General features: G+C 31.2%; 1 protein-coding gene across 2 annotated transcripts in view; it reads left to right on the top strand.

The window, feature by feature from the left end:
- Positions 1-3,657, top strand: part of LOC129217072 (activating signal cointegrator 1 complex subunit 1-like) — a 41,112-nt gene extending 37,455 nt beyond the window's left edge. Inside the window, exon 8 of one of the 2 annotated variants that reach the window (XM_054851319.1) lies at positions 3,424-3,654. In XM_054851319.1, the coding sequence (XP_054707294.1) occupies positions 3,424-3,540 (117 nt within the window). In that variant the 3' untranslated portion in view covers positions 3,541-3,654. Of the gene's footprint in view, positions 1-3,423 lie in introns of both variants that reach the window. The other variant, XM_054851320.1, reaches the window with a different exon arrangement.
- Positions 3,658-13,877: the final 10,220 nt, after the last annotated feature.

A 13,877-nucleotide genomic window follows, 5' to 3' on the forward strand; every position in this document is an offset into this window, starting at 1 on the left:
GGAAATTTATTTCAAATCATGGAAAAATGTCCTGGACAGATGTAAAATAACATTAACTAATAGAGCATTACAAATATTGAGTCTGAGTGATAGCACAAAAGAGTTATTAAAAGTGGAAAATTGAACGATCCCAAAATCAAATCTAAATTTTTAAAAATCTTTGTATCCACTTCTGTTGCAGCCGCTTGCCTTTTTTTGGGATGTGATTTTACTGCTTGGACAACTCTTATTTTGAATTTACTGTTATTTTCAACACTTCTTATGTTTTATATTATGTAGTAGCAAACTTGCACGTTCTTGGTTGTGTTACGTCCACTCAAAAAAGCAATTCAATTGCATCCGAGTTCGATTCCAGTAGTCGTAAGAACTTCGTTATTAAATTTATCAGAGTTTATCTTAATTTGTTGAAGGTTTTATAAAGTAAAGATCTTTAGTCAGGCGATAGAATACAGAAAAAAGGGAATTCTAATACTCTAAAGCAGTACTACACTAGTGCCCAACATATGGCCCACAAAACTAATCCATGGACCCACTGCTACGTTCAATGTCAAGAATCGAACATGTTCTGGAATTTCTGAATCTATTAATTAATATGCATTTAAAAATGTGAAAATAAGTAAACAAAACAAGTACTTTTGAATCAGAAGATTGATTCATTACTGAATGGTTTTTTCAAAAAATATCTGGTTTAGAAACATAAATAACTAAACTATGGGGCTTTACTTTAAAGAACCAAAATACTGTCAAGTTATGTGGATGATTAAATGCGCTGTTGACACTGAAAGGCAACTTTTGAAGCAAATTTATTGAAACTTAATTCAACCTTTGTCTCATTCATTATCATTCTGCTTGTTTATAAAAAAAAAAGACATTTAAGCATCATAATGTTAGTTCACTGAATTATTACTTTACTTAAATTTAAATGATGAAGACAAATAAGAATAGTTTAGTTTTTTAAGTTTTCTTTTTTAGTTTTTTATGATGAAGACAAATAAGAATAGTTTAGTTGTTTCACTTATATTTTTTCCATTACGAATAAGTGCTTCAATGAGGCTGTGGCATTCCTGTAGGCGTTTTGCTAAAGCTCATTTCCAAAAATTAGCAAGTTTGAGATTAAGTAGTGCTATTCTCTTCGTAAACAAGGTCATGAAATTTTTTATTGAAGTTATGAAAAATTCTTGGAAAAGTCATGGAATTTTTTCATTCAAATAGAGTATGAACCCTGTAATGTGTTTTCTTCCACATTAATTCAAACTGCATACAGTTTAACCAGGGCTTGTATGGAATTGGCAAACTTCCAGTTAAGACGAGTCTATCTGAATGAGGGGGAAAAGTAAAAATTTGATGCACATGTTCTGCACATCTGATGAGACTCTGCTTAATTTAGGGGCTAACATACATCTGCAAATGCTGGCATCCCTAAAAACTAATAGATGCGTCCATTTCTGCCTGTAAACTGGATGTTTTCCTTTCCATATAATCCGTGTTCAGACAGTAGTTATATACTTTTCTTACATTTTATGTTACCTTAATTTTTGTAGTCTTAAAAAACGCCAACATTATCATACATGTCAAAATAGCAAATCAATTTATGTCCGTATAGTTTGATATTGTAGTTCAAATAGATTTTTAAATGGCTATTTAAATTTATAGTATATGAGCTGCAAAATTAAGCTTGAAATCCAAATGCATAATATATATTTATTTATTTACTAGAAAATCCCCCAGTCAAGATATGACGGATGAAAATTGCTTCTTCATTCGAGTGAAGCAACTGCCTGTTTGAGGAGATTTTGATTGTTGAAATTTTGGGTTGCATAATTTTGGGCAATTCATTATCCCTTTTTGTCAAAATTTGTAAGATTAAGGTACATCATTAACCGCTTTTAGGGCTAAAAAATTGGCAACAGTCAAGAATCTCAGCAGTTCCTCATAAAAATATATACAAAATTCAATAAACATTCTCAATTGTAAAGTAGTTCACTTTAAAAAATAACAGAATTTAAAAAAAAATACTAAGCACTTTTCATAATGCACTCAAAAGGACAAAATAGCTTTTCTTTGTCAGAAAGGACAATATTTAACTATTCTGTAGTTTTTAATTATTCCAAGAAAATGACTCCACAAACGACGAAAAGTGTGGCTCAAGTCAAGTAGAGAATTTGTTATTATCTAACTTTCTGTCATTATTATCTAACTTTCTGTCATAAACTTGAATGTTGAAACATGCATATTTTTTTTTTGGAAAGCTTGGTTTGAAATGACTTGAGCCACACTTTTCCTCGTTTGTAGAGGCATTTACTTGGAATAATTGAAAACTGCAGAATACTTACATATTGTCCTTTCTGACCCAGAAAAGTTATTTTGTCCTTTTGAATGCATTATGAAAAATGCTTAGTAATTTTTTTTTTTTTTTTTTTTTGAAAATTCTGTTATTTTATTCTTTTTAGTGTAAATGTATTTCAGAAATGGAATAATATTACCATCACGAAATTTCACCTCTTTTTTTCATATAAATGCTTCATACTAAAAGGGAAAAAACTATATACGTGTCTAAAACTTTAAGCATTTGGCACTAAAAAAAAAATCCTTGTTCCCCTCTAGGATTTGTTTGTGTGCTAATTTAATTAGAGCCATTTAAATATTGAAGGTTTCCCAAATTAATTTATGTTCCACAACATACAAGTTACTCGCAATATAGATTCTAATATGTCTCTTTACTTAGCCACCGTTTTCAATTAATGGCATAGATGATAAAAATCCTAAGAAAGCAATGATAGTGGTTAAATTTCATGCATGCTATAAGGAAGCCTTGATTCAGAATTTTTACTATGGTTACTAATATTGCTCTTGTAAGGCAATAAAATTTGTAACCATAGGTTTTATATTTAAACATTTAATGGGGAAATGACGTGAAATTGCTGTTTTCCACCCTAACAGAAATAATTATTTTATTTTACAATTGAATTTTTTAGCGTTAAGTAGTACCTTAAGATTAAGCAGATCATTAAGTGAAGTCCCAAAGTTTCTAAGGTGTCGAGTTGCTGAGATATAAGCAAAAGCAGGCCTCATATTTTTCCGTTACAATCAGACCAAGTATAATAAAAGTGCTTAATAACATCATTGCTGGTGACGTCAAAGTGTTACTCGATCAGTGATTTTGGCTATTATATATATGAGGATTAGAGAAATTGTTTTAAAAAATATTTTAATGATAAAATGGTGATTAGCATTTGAACAGTAATTTTTCAGAAATTTTGTTAATTGGATGTATCAAGCGTTATCCACACACTTGATGCAAAAAAAAAACTAAAAGAACTTAATGGTTAAAACTACTATTTAAGCTTCAGTATTCTTTCTGCTGAATTATTTTTGTAGTATTTCATTATGTACACATTATGTAGTGATATTATTTTCTTACAGAAATATGAAGATTATGATTTTGGACAAATGGTCTTATCAGAGGTTCATATATCTATTAGATACAGTACAGGAGCTGATGGATATTACATGCCAAACAACAAAATTAGTTTAAACTGAAATTATTGTTGAAAAACTCATAATTGTGTTAACTTCCGCCTGTTTGTGTTACTGTTTTTGCCTCTAAAGAAAATATATATTTATTACTATGTAATGTTTTTGCATTATTTCTATCAAATTATGTTTCTTGAATGCTGTATTTTCCTGTGTATAATCCCCAGATTATCTGTTAAAAAAGGGTGAAGTTAATGGGGTGTAGATTATACGCTGTTGTATATTATCTGTACCTTTTTTTTCTCAACCTCCAACGCATTGAACCTCAATATTTACAGTAGATTCACAAATAGAGATCATTTCTCTGCCTGTAGATTGTTTATTTTACATAATTGAATGTTCCTCTTACACGATTCAAGCTGTGTAAAACAAACAATCATACAGTAAAGGAAGAATCCTTCACTTGTACAAGATTAGACCGCTTGCTCCTTTGACTTGACTCTTCGTCTTTAAGTAATTAGTGTACTATAATCACGATTTCAGGAAGAAAGCATTATATTTCTGATTAATTTTCATTATACCTTAAAAGTTATTATTTCTTCACATTTTAAATTTAATTGGTAAGTAATCAAACTTCATTTTTTTGCATTGCATTATCTGCAAATTAGACGAAAATTTTTTTTTCTTCAGGCTGACTTTAGGATGTGTGGGTTATACGCCACTGCGGATAATACGCAGGAAAATATTTCATGATATGTGAAAATTTTCAAAAACATTGCAAGTACATTAAAAGCTTCACGACTAATTTTCTGGGCATTAAGCATAAAAGGAAATCTAGTTTTTGAATCAAGACAATTAAAAATGGGTGCTTTAATTATGCTAGATATTTATAGTGAACAGTTAATTTAACTTCATTTACATATGACTCTGGCAGTGATTCTACCAAGGTGTATACCAGTCTGACAAACCTACAGGAGGAATAAGTAAACAAAAATGATTCAGAACTGATAAACTTATTAGTTGAAATTTCTCAAATCCCCTCCTTTGGAAGTGGTCTGAACATGAGACTCAAAAAATTGATGTATAAATGAGGAAGTCTGCTTGTGTTTCCTCTTGCTATTCTATTAAAATGCAAGGACTCAAAAGCATTAATTAATTTTTAGAATATTGATCCAAATTGACTGATTTTTAGGTAACTAACTCTAAAGAATTTGGATGATGTTATAGATATGATGGCAGAATTTTATAATGTGAAGATTCTCAAAAGTTTAAAATAGTCAAATGATACTCCTTTTTTCTTTTGTTCCGAAAAAATTATCACTCAATTCAAGCATATATCTTGGAGTGGGTCTCCCGACCCACACTCAAAAGTTTAAATTTTAGCCCCAAATTTCGGATTATAGTGGAAAAGAATCATGTTTTTTTAGAGGCTGCATGATATTATACTGCCATGGGCAGGGGTGGCATTTCAGCATTTCCTTTGAGGGGTCGAGTTTCTTAAACATGAATTTCCTCAGTACAGTATAAAATACATATTGGTTAACAAGAAGTGATAATAAAGTGGTTTTAATGTTAAGAATAATTAGGTTTGTTCAGAACAATTAAAATTTTTATTGCCGAAGCTTTAAATTTATTTTGTAATAAGTTACATCTCACAAAACATCTTGGTCCTAGTTTTAATTTTTTAATAAAGTTTTAATCTGCTATTTTTTGGAGTCAGGAAGAAGAGGAAAATTCGTAAGTACATTTAATCAATTCCAGTGTTTTGCTTTATTGCCAGTGTAGCTAAAGAGGAAGGTCTTGCTTGTCTCATTGCGCTTCGAAGGTAATTCTCTAACCTCCTGACACACAAAAGTCAAAATTGGTTGACGTTCAGTTCTCTCACAACTTTCTGGGTTTTTTGCACTGATGAAGTGGCTCCATTGTAGCCTTGAAACAGCTATATGATGTATTTTCGTGTTAATTTGGGCTTCATTTAGGTTGGTTTTTCAATTTAATCACAAAAGTCGTTTTTCAAATGACTGATTTCCTTGAAACAGTCAAAAAACAATGGAAGCAAGAAAGTTTTGTCAAAAAACACATTTCCTTCAGATTCCTCTCTTTAAAATAACCAAGAAATCTTTTTAAATTGGGCTAGCATTTATTTTGTGTGGTCAAAAAGTATAGTCGCAATTCAGAAAACAATTCCTCTTCCCTCATGCTATTACTTACAAGTGTAATATTTTCTTTTTCTATAACTGAGCTATATAATATTGAGAATTAAGATCAATGATAAATATATCTCATCAAATCCTGTCTCAATTTCTTGATAAACTGAACTGATCACTTTATTCAAAATATTGATTTAATATTCTGGCTAAAACTTCATGTGGGTTTTGTCACTTCTTCTACATTGGCATACAGTAAAAACTGCTACAGAAAGTTCTGTCACAAAGTTCCACATTTGTTTTAAGTATGCATTAGTGCGAAAATTACTAAGAGTTTCAGTTGCCAATCCAAGAATTAAGATTAGCGGATTGAAATTTTTATGATAGTGTGTAGCATTGTTCAAAAAATGCTCTGCAGTATAAATAAAATAAACAAAAATTCAAAATAAGTCATACATATTAAAATGACTTCAGATTTTCTATCAATGAAAAGATCGCTTTCCATCAATTCTTCCTGGAGGCTTTTTTAGATTCAACTCTTGAATACCATCTTGTATCACTCAGAATTTGTCAAGTGAAGAACCTCAAGATATATTTGTTGATGTGAAAGTATTTTTTTTTTTTTTTTTTTGATGTGAGATGTTTTTCAAAAATAGCATATCCTTACAAAAACTTACCATAAAAGCATATAATACATCGAGTTGCTAAAATGTGTTTCTAGTACAAGGCATCAATGAACACTTACTAGCTAAACATTAAGTTATAATATGAGCAAAAAAAATTTATGTAAAATGACATGGAGTTTACGCATAAAAATTGTGCAGTCTCAACACTGTACGGGCATCTCATATAATATGCACCATCATAACATAGAATACACAATTTTGAAACATTTAACCCATGTGAAGAGATTACTTCTTTAGTTAAGGCAAACAATTATTCTCCATCAGTTTTTCTGTTCTGAAAATGCAGGCAAATGATTTTCTAATTATCTAAATTGAATTTATTCATTTTTTATTATTCTTAGTGAAAAATTTGGGGGTGCAACCGCCCCCTCTCCCCCTCCCTATTTGCCACCCCTGGCCATGGGCAAATAAGGGGAAGTAACTGCAATTTTTTCATTTTTTTACATTTTTCTATAGTTAGCTTTATTGTACAAGCTTGCTTATTTGGTTTATGCTGAAAAAATAAATGTACAAAAAAAAAGTGTCTAATTCCAACATTTTCCAACATTGAATTCAAAATACGTTTCTTCAAATATCTCAAAAACTCATTTCTGCAGATAATGCTGTTTACCTGCCCACCACATTATACAGTAAATTAGATATATGTTTTAAATTGGGCACCACAGTAATTTTATTTAAATAATTTTGATAAAATATCAAAGTGAGTGAAATCTAGAATAATATTCTATTCTGGCAGAAAGAGCAACTGTGAAAAATGTTTTTTAGCTAATGATACCAAGTATAAAGCAATTAAACATCTTATTCAGTAAGTTACCGCCCTACAGCAAGGGCTAACGCAGAAATACATGAAATACACCACCAGCTCAGTCAATTCCAGCCGAGGACTGCAGTTTCGTGCTTATTAGCACTCATCAGCCCGACATAGGAGTGCAGTTCTTGGCTGGAATTGACTGAGCTGGTGGTGTATTTCATGAATTAGACATCTTGTCAATTTGAGTAGATATATGTTTGCTTGCATGAGAAGAAAATTTGTTATTTAAAAAATTGAATAAGATTAAAGAAATTGTTTATCTAATTCCAATATTTTAGGTGTTTTAACTTTTTAACAAGAAGTTCCGTCTAGAACTAAACGAGCCTACTTTCCCGTATACCCATACTACTTTCTGGTACCTGATCAATGTTCTCAAAAATAGCTAAAATCGCAAATTTTTTCAAACATATTTTTTTAAATATTTTAAGCTGATTTCTAGGAATAAAATATTCCTTACTTTTCTTCAAAAAAACGAACAAATAAAATAGCAGCACCTTTTAAACAAAGCAGCTAATACACTTCTTTCCATTAAAAAAATTTTTTAACAGCTTTCAAAACAAAAAAATAATAATAAGTTCATTAAAATAAATACATCATATAAAAAAAATCGTTTCTTTTTCCCCTGTTGCCGAAAATAATTTTTTAAACGAATTAATGCACTTACCAAAATAAAAAAAAAACAATAAAATGTCAACTTAAAGAAATAATTTTCATTGTCAAAAAAAAAAAAATAGTCTGCGCATATTTTTCGAGTTTATTCACCGAAAACTAAATACCTAAATTAAAACTTTAGCGTGAAAATAAAAACAAATCATATCAACAATAATTATTTCACAGTTAAAACCACAGCAGCGGAGTCGGAGTCAATCTCATTTTGGGATAAAAGAGTCGGAGTCGAATATCCAAGAATCGGAGTCAGTCATTTGTCCTCCGTGTATAAATGTTTGCCAAAGCTACGAAGTCAGAGTCGAAGTCGGGGAGTCGGAGTCCGATTAATTGTCGGGAACAGGAGTCAGAGTCGGTGTCAGGTCCCCCTAAATTGTCGGAGTCGGGAGTAGGTCGTCAAGAGCTATTTCCAACAAAGTTTGTTTGAAGTAAATCCGCCTTCAAGTACGGAATCTACATTTACTTTCAGTTTCCCCGTAGGCGCTAATGTTAAGGGATTTGAACTGTTCAAAATTGAACGGAAAATTGTTCAAATCAAAAAGATATCTTATATACAAGTTTTTTATCAAAAGCTTTTTCCTACAAAGTTTGTTTGAAGCAAATTCGCCTCACAGTTCGGAATTGCTTTGAATTTCCCCGTAGGCGCTAATGTTAAGTTTTTTTGAACTGTTCAAAATTGAACAAAAAATAGTTCAAATCAAAAAGTGAAATATGGGAATGAGGTGTCCTTGCCGAGATCTTTCGAACAAAAAAAAGTTTGTTCGAATCGGACTATTCATTCAAAAGTTATTAGGGGGGGGACAGACAGACAGACCGACAGACATTTTTCCCCATCTCAATACCCTACTTTCCAATTTTTAATTTTTCAATATTTATTTAATTATTTTATTTATTTTTGACTTTTTTTTGTTTTTCACGATATTTTTAAGATGCATTAAGCCTTCTTTCATGCTTTTTTCTTCTTTTTCTGACTTTTACTGGGAAAGTAGGCTAAAAAGTGGTATATGAGGTTTAGTGTAGTCATTTTTTTTTTCTTTTGAGGCTCTTAGTCACTTTTTGGTCACTTTTATAGAACTGGTAAAGACAAGCAACGATTAAAAATTTTAAAAAACCCCGACTGAGTCACAACTGTAGAATCAAGAGGGATAATTGAAAATCCTTTTAAAAGCCTCATATTATTTAAAATCAATGTCAAGTATTTTATTTGCTATTAAATAGAAACTGGCAATAGATAAAAATGTTATATTATTGCTTTTAATTTCCTTGTCGGCCAACAATGAATTTGGTTATCAATCGATTGAATAAAGGCTTAGGCGTTATTAAAATCTGCTTAAAAAAAAATCGTTATAATTTGAATTCTATGAAACATGGAACTTCCAAACACATTCTATCAGACATGGAAAAAAATCCTCTTTATTTTGGGATTAAATTTTTAAATTTTTAAACATGTTTTCACTGCGAAAATCTCGAAAAACCTTTTAGAGGTTTTTAATTAATATCTTCGTTAATTAATGTCATCCAAAGATGTAACCTAGCTAAGAACACTCTCAATCAACTCTCCTTTTGAACATTTTTTTTTTTTTTTTTTCAAAATTGGTCCATTGGTTTAGGTGTTAGAGTGAAACAGACAGACACACAGACACATCAAACTTATAACTCCCTTTGTGTGTCGGGGTTTAAAAATTATAGAGCTAAAAAAAGAAAAATACACATGGTATGAACTGATAACTATGGGAACATGGTTAAAAAAATGATTTATTTTAAATTTTTAATATGTTTTACAAAAATAAAATTCTTAAATACGGTACTCATACTTGCACTTCTGCAATATAGTTTATTTTTTCATTTTAATTTCATTTTTTTAAATAACTCATTAATTTGTAGGCAATTTGCACATTCATCTCTTGGACTTCAAGGAATATTTCTGAAAATTCGAATTGAGTTCTTTTAATTTAAAACCAAACTTAGGTGATCTAATTTCTCTACTTCGAGCCAGTATTTTGTTGCTAATCGGCATATTTAGTACATGTATCCTTTGCTTATCAGGAGTTTTTCTTGAATATGTATCGCTTGCCTTTTGGTTTGACAAGTTAGGTGATACATTACCTGTCCAAATGGATAAACTAGTGCTGCTACAGCTTTTATTATCTGTTTTATAGTCCTCCCCATAAAATGCTTCATTACCGATTTTACTTTGAAGAGTAGTGTCATTATTTTCATCTCCAGTTTCTTCGAATCTGGTATGGGGGAATGCGACCGTTTCTGCATCACCTTTCTGGCATTCAAATTTGTTTTGATATTTTTCAAGAGCTCTTTGTTCACCATAATTCAAGGACACATCTTGATATCTTATAATACAGTTCTCATCATTTCTGCCTGCAGTTTTTTGTTCAACCGTTATTTTATCTGCATCAGCTTTTACTTTTGTTGTTGACAACAATTCTGTCGTGATATTGCTTTCATTGTCGGGGATTGACATTATCCCATGACATCCAGTTACAGAAAAAGATCTTTCAACATTTTCCCCTGATATATGTGTCACATTGAGCCACCTGTTTGCCAAAGGCGACTGCAGAATTTCAGTGTTTAACTGTTTAGTTTCTTCAGCCACCTGAGTCTTCTTGCTGTCTGAACCTTGTGAGGTGTCTAAATGTTTTAAAGAATTAATATTGCTATTGAAATCACCTCCTGCCCCTTTTACATCAACTTCTGCAAACTTATCAGATGCATGATTTAGTAACCGTGTATCTGGACTACTTTCTGCGTCAAGAGGTTTGTTGATTGCACCAGGTAAAACATAATTCAGAATTTGTTTTTCATTGTTGATCCAACTGAGTTTTTTCAAATTCTCTATTAATAGTTTTGTTCTTTTTTCATAATCTTTAGTCTGATCTGAATTTATTTCGGCACCTGTACATTCTATTACCGTGTTATACATATTTTCCTTGCTTTCAATAGCATCAGTAGCCGAAACGTTTTCACTAATTAATTTGTGCCCTAAAGAGCTAGATTTAAGATATCTCTCTTCTCGTCCTAAATTGTCTGTTAACTGTACTGGTATCATTCTAAAGCCCATTACAGGTTCTGCAGAACTGTCTTCTTTTTTGAAAAATTCATTGAATTTTGCATCAGTATGGAACTTAATGTTATTAATGGGACTGGAATTTAGTACTGATAGCATACTGAATGTATTTTCTGTTTCAGAAGATGACCTTGAGCTGCTGGATTTTAATGTACAAACAGGATGATCAATAAGTTTGTTATTATATTTTTTTAGTACACTTTCTAATGCATAATCAGTCTTGATATCATCTTGTTGATGCTCATTACTATGTCTAAAAAGTTCTTTGGTTGTTTTAATCTCATTCTCAAAATTTGTCGTTTCAAGTTTGGATAATTTATGTATTTCTTTATCACTTTTCCCATCACCTTTACAATAATTTTGAGAATTACCCTTGGGATCATACCTTAAGAGTGTAGTGTTCTGTGATGGATTTATGTTGATTATTCTGTCTCCAGCTGACACATTATCTAGTATTTGAATTAAATTTTCCAGTTGAGAAGAAATTTTTTGCAAAATGTCTTTTAGAGTTTCCGTTTTGAAGCAGAGGGCTTCATTAAAATTAATTTCAGATGAACTTTCAATTTGTTTTAAATTTTCATTTTTGCTCGTTGACAAATTCACATTAAAAGGACTTGTTTTCTCTTCCTCCTTATGCGTGAGGGTATTTAGCTGCTTTATTGCAGCACAAGTATTGGTGCTACAATTTTCATCCTTATCAAGCTCTTTTTCAGTACTTAAAGTATCTTCTAAATGCTTAAGAGTGTTATTAATTTCAGTTTTAAATTCAGAAGAAGAAAGTGTAGAATCTAAAGAAACATTTGAAAGTGAACTACTAGAGCTTGAAATGTGCTTTTCTAAATTTACACCATTGCAGTTATTTATTTCGCAAATGACGTCTTCAGACTGCTCATTGTGATTGTTGGCTTCTAAACTTATGTCATTGCAGTTATTCATTTCATGAATGATATTTTCAGATAGCAAATTTCGGTTGCCGGCTTCGCTTTCAAATGGTATTTCCTTTTGTATATAATATTCATTTCTGAGAAATTCACAACTTTCTTCAAGATAAGTTTTATTATCGCTTGCTGCCAAAGGTTCTCCAACTTCCTGTAGATCAGCTTTTACAGAATCCAAAATCATGAATAGCTTACTTGACAACGTATTTCTCTCTGGTACTTTTTCATTTGGAGGTTTATTTTGCTCATTTTCTGCTGTTATCTGACCACTTTTTGCATAGTAACTGCTTTGTTTAGCAAAAGGGTCATTTTGTAAGTTGACAGTTTCCAACACAAGCTCATCTTCTGTGAGAGTTTGTACAAATTTAGAGGTGTTCGGATGAATGATTGTTATCATGTCTGTCCATGCATCTGCGCATTCTTTTAAATGGCGATTCTTTTTTCTTGGACGTTTCTTCTGAATTTTTAACCACTGTTTCAGTAGGAAAGACATCTGAAAACAATAAAAATGTTTTAATACATCTTCATACTAATGTGCAGAACAGCGAGAATAATAAAATACAACTGAAATGTGTACGTGTTCTGTGAATCACAGTCCTAAAAACGCAATTGTAGACCACCTTTGATGACGTAGCGGAAGACATGGGGTTTAGAACTTTTCCCCGGAAACTTTTTGATGTAGGAGTTCCAAAAACGCTGTTTTAGACGATCTTTGAATAGAGATGAGCAATGTCGTTCATCAGAGGATCGTTCAAAATTTGATCCGTTCATTCAACTCGTTCTTTTGAATGACTTCATTCATTTAAAAAAGTTGCAGGTGATCTCTCTGCACAACATGCTCCCGTACATTCGGAATGTTTGATAGGATCAGTTCTTTGAAGGAAAAATAACTAGAATGATCTAAAGGTTAGAAAATATGCCATTGAAATACGAATGAAAAACTTTATTTGGGTTTAGATGTGTAAAAAAATTATGGTTCATTTTGTAAAATATTGCTCAGTTGCCGAATGGTAAGATACGTTTTCCATTCCAAAATTTCAGCATGTCACAAAATTAAGTTCCGCAAAATTAAACTTACGTGAAATAGTGCACTAATTTTAAATAGAAATATCATATCTTCAAATGTAATATGGTCACAGATGGAAGTAAAACAAAAACGTTGTAGAAACTGACCTGTTTTTTGACCTCAAAACAAATACAGGTAGTAGTTGATAGGGATGTTATCGAAGATAAAAGGATCATCAGAAAACTGATAAAATGTAAAAAGGTATTTTTAGAAATATTTTTGGTAACAGAATGCGGGAGAAGAAATTTTAGCGGGTGCATAGGAGAGGAAGTAGAAAGTCCAAACACTTTGTTAGTAGTCTAAACAAGTTACACAAAACATTACTATTGGATATATTAAAAAATTTCAAATGAATTGCAACGGTTAAAGAAAAATGATGAATAAAGCAAACAGTAAAAATGCTCCAAATATAACATTGTACTTCACTGAGAAAAATGAGATTTGAAATTGATGAGGGTTAAAAATTTAAAGATGAATGTAATTCAAAAAAAAAAATAATAATAATGCTATTTTTTCACAAGGGCAGCAATACAATGTTCCAAACTGCTCACCGTTCGAAAGAACAGTCGTTCATTTATTAGATGAAAGAACGGATCCGTTCATTTTAAAGATTCATTCTTTTTAGCCTACTTTCCCAGTAAAAGTCAGAAAAAGAAGAAAAAAGCATGAAAGAAGGCTTAATGCATCTCAAAAATATCGTGAAAAACAAAAAAAAGTCAAAAATAAATAAAATAATTAAATAAATATTGAAAAATTAAAAATTGGAAAGTAGGGTATTGAGATGGCGAAAAATGTCTGTCGGTCTGTCTGTCGGTCTGTCTGTCTGTCCCCCCCTAATAACTTTTGAATGAATAGTCCGATTCGAACAAACTTTTTTTTGTTCGAAAGATCTCGGCGAGGACACCTCATTCCCATATTTCACGTTTTGATTTGAACTATTTTTTGTTCAATTTTCAACAGTTCAAAAAAACTTAACATTAGCGCCTACGGGGAAATTCAAAGCAATT

This window comes from Uloborus diversus, chromosome 2 (assembly GCF_026930045.1).
Source record: "Uloborus diversus isolate 005 chromosome 2, Udiv.v.3.1, whole genome shotgun sequence".
Taxonomy (NCBI): Eukaryota; Metazoa; Arthropoda; class Arachnida; order Araneae; family Uloboridae; genus Uloborus; species Uloborus diversus.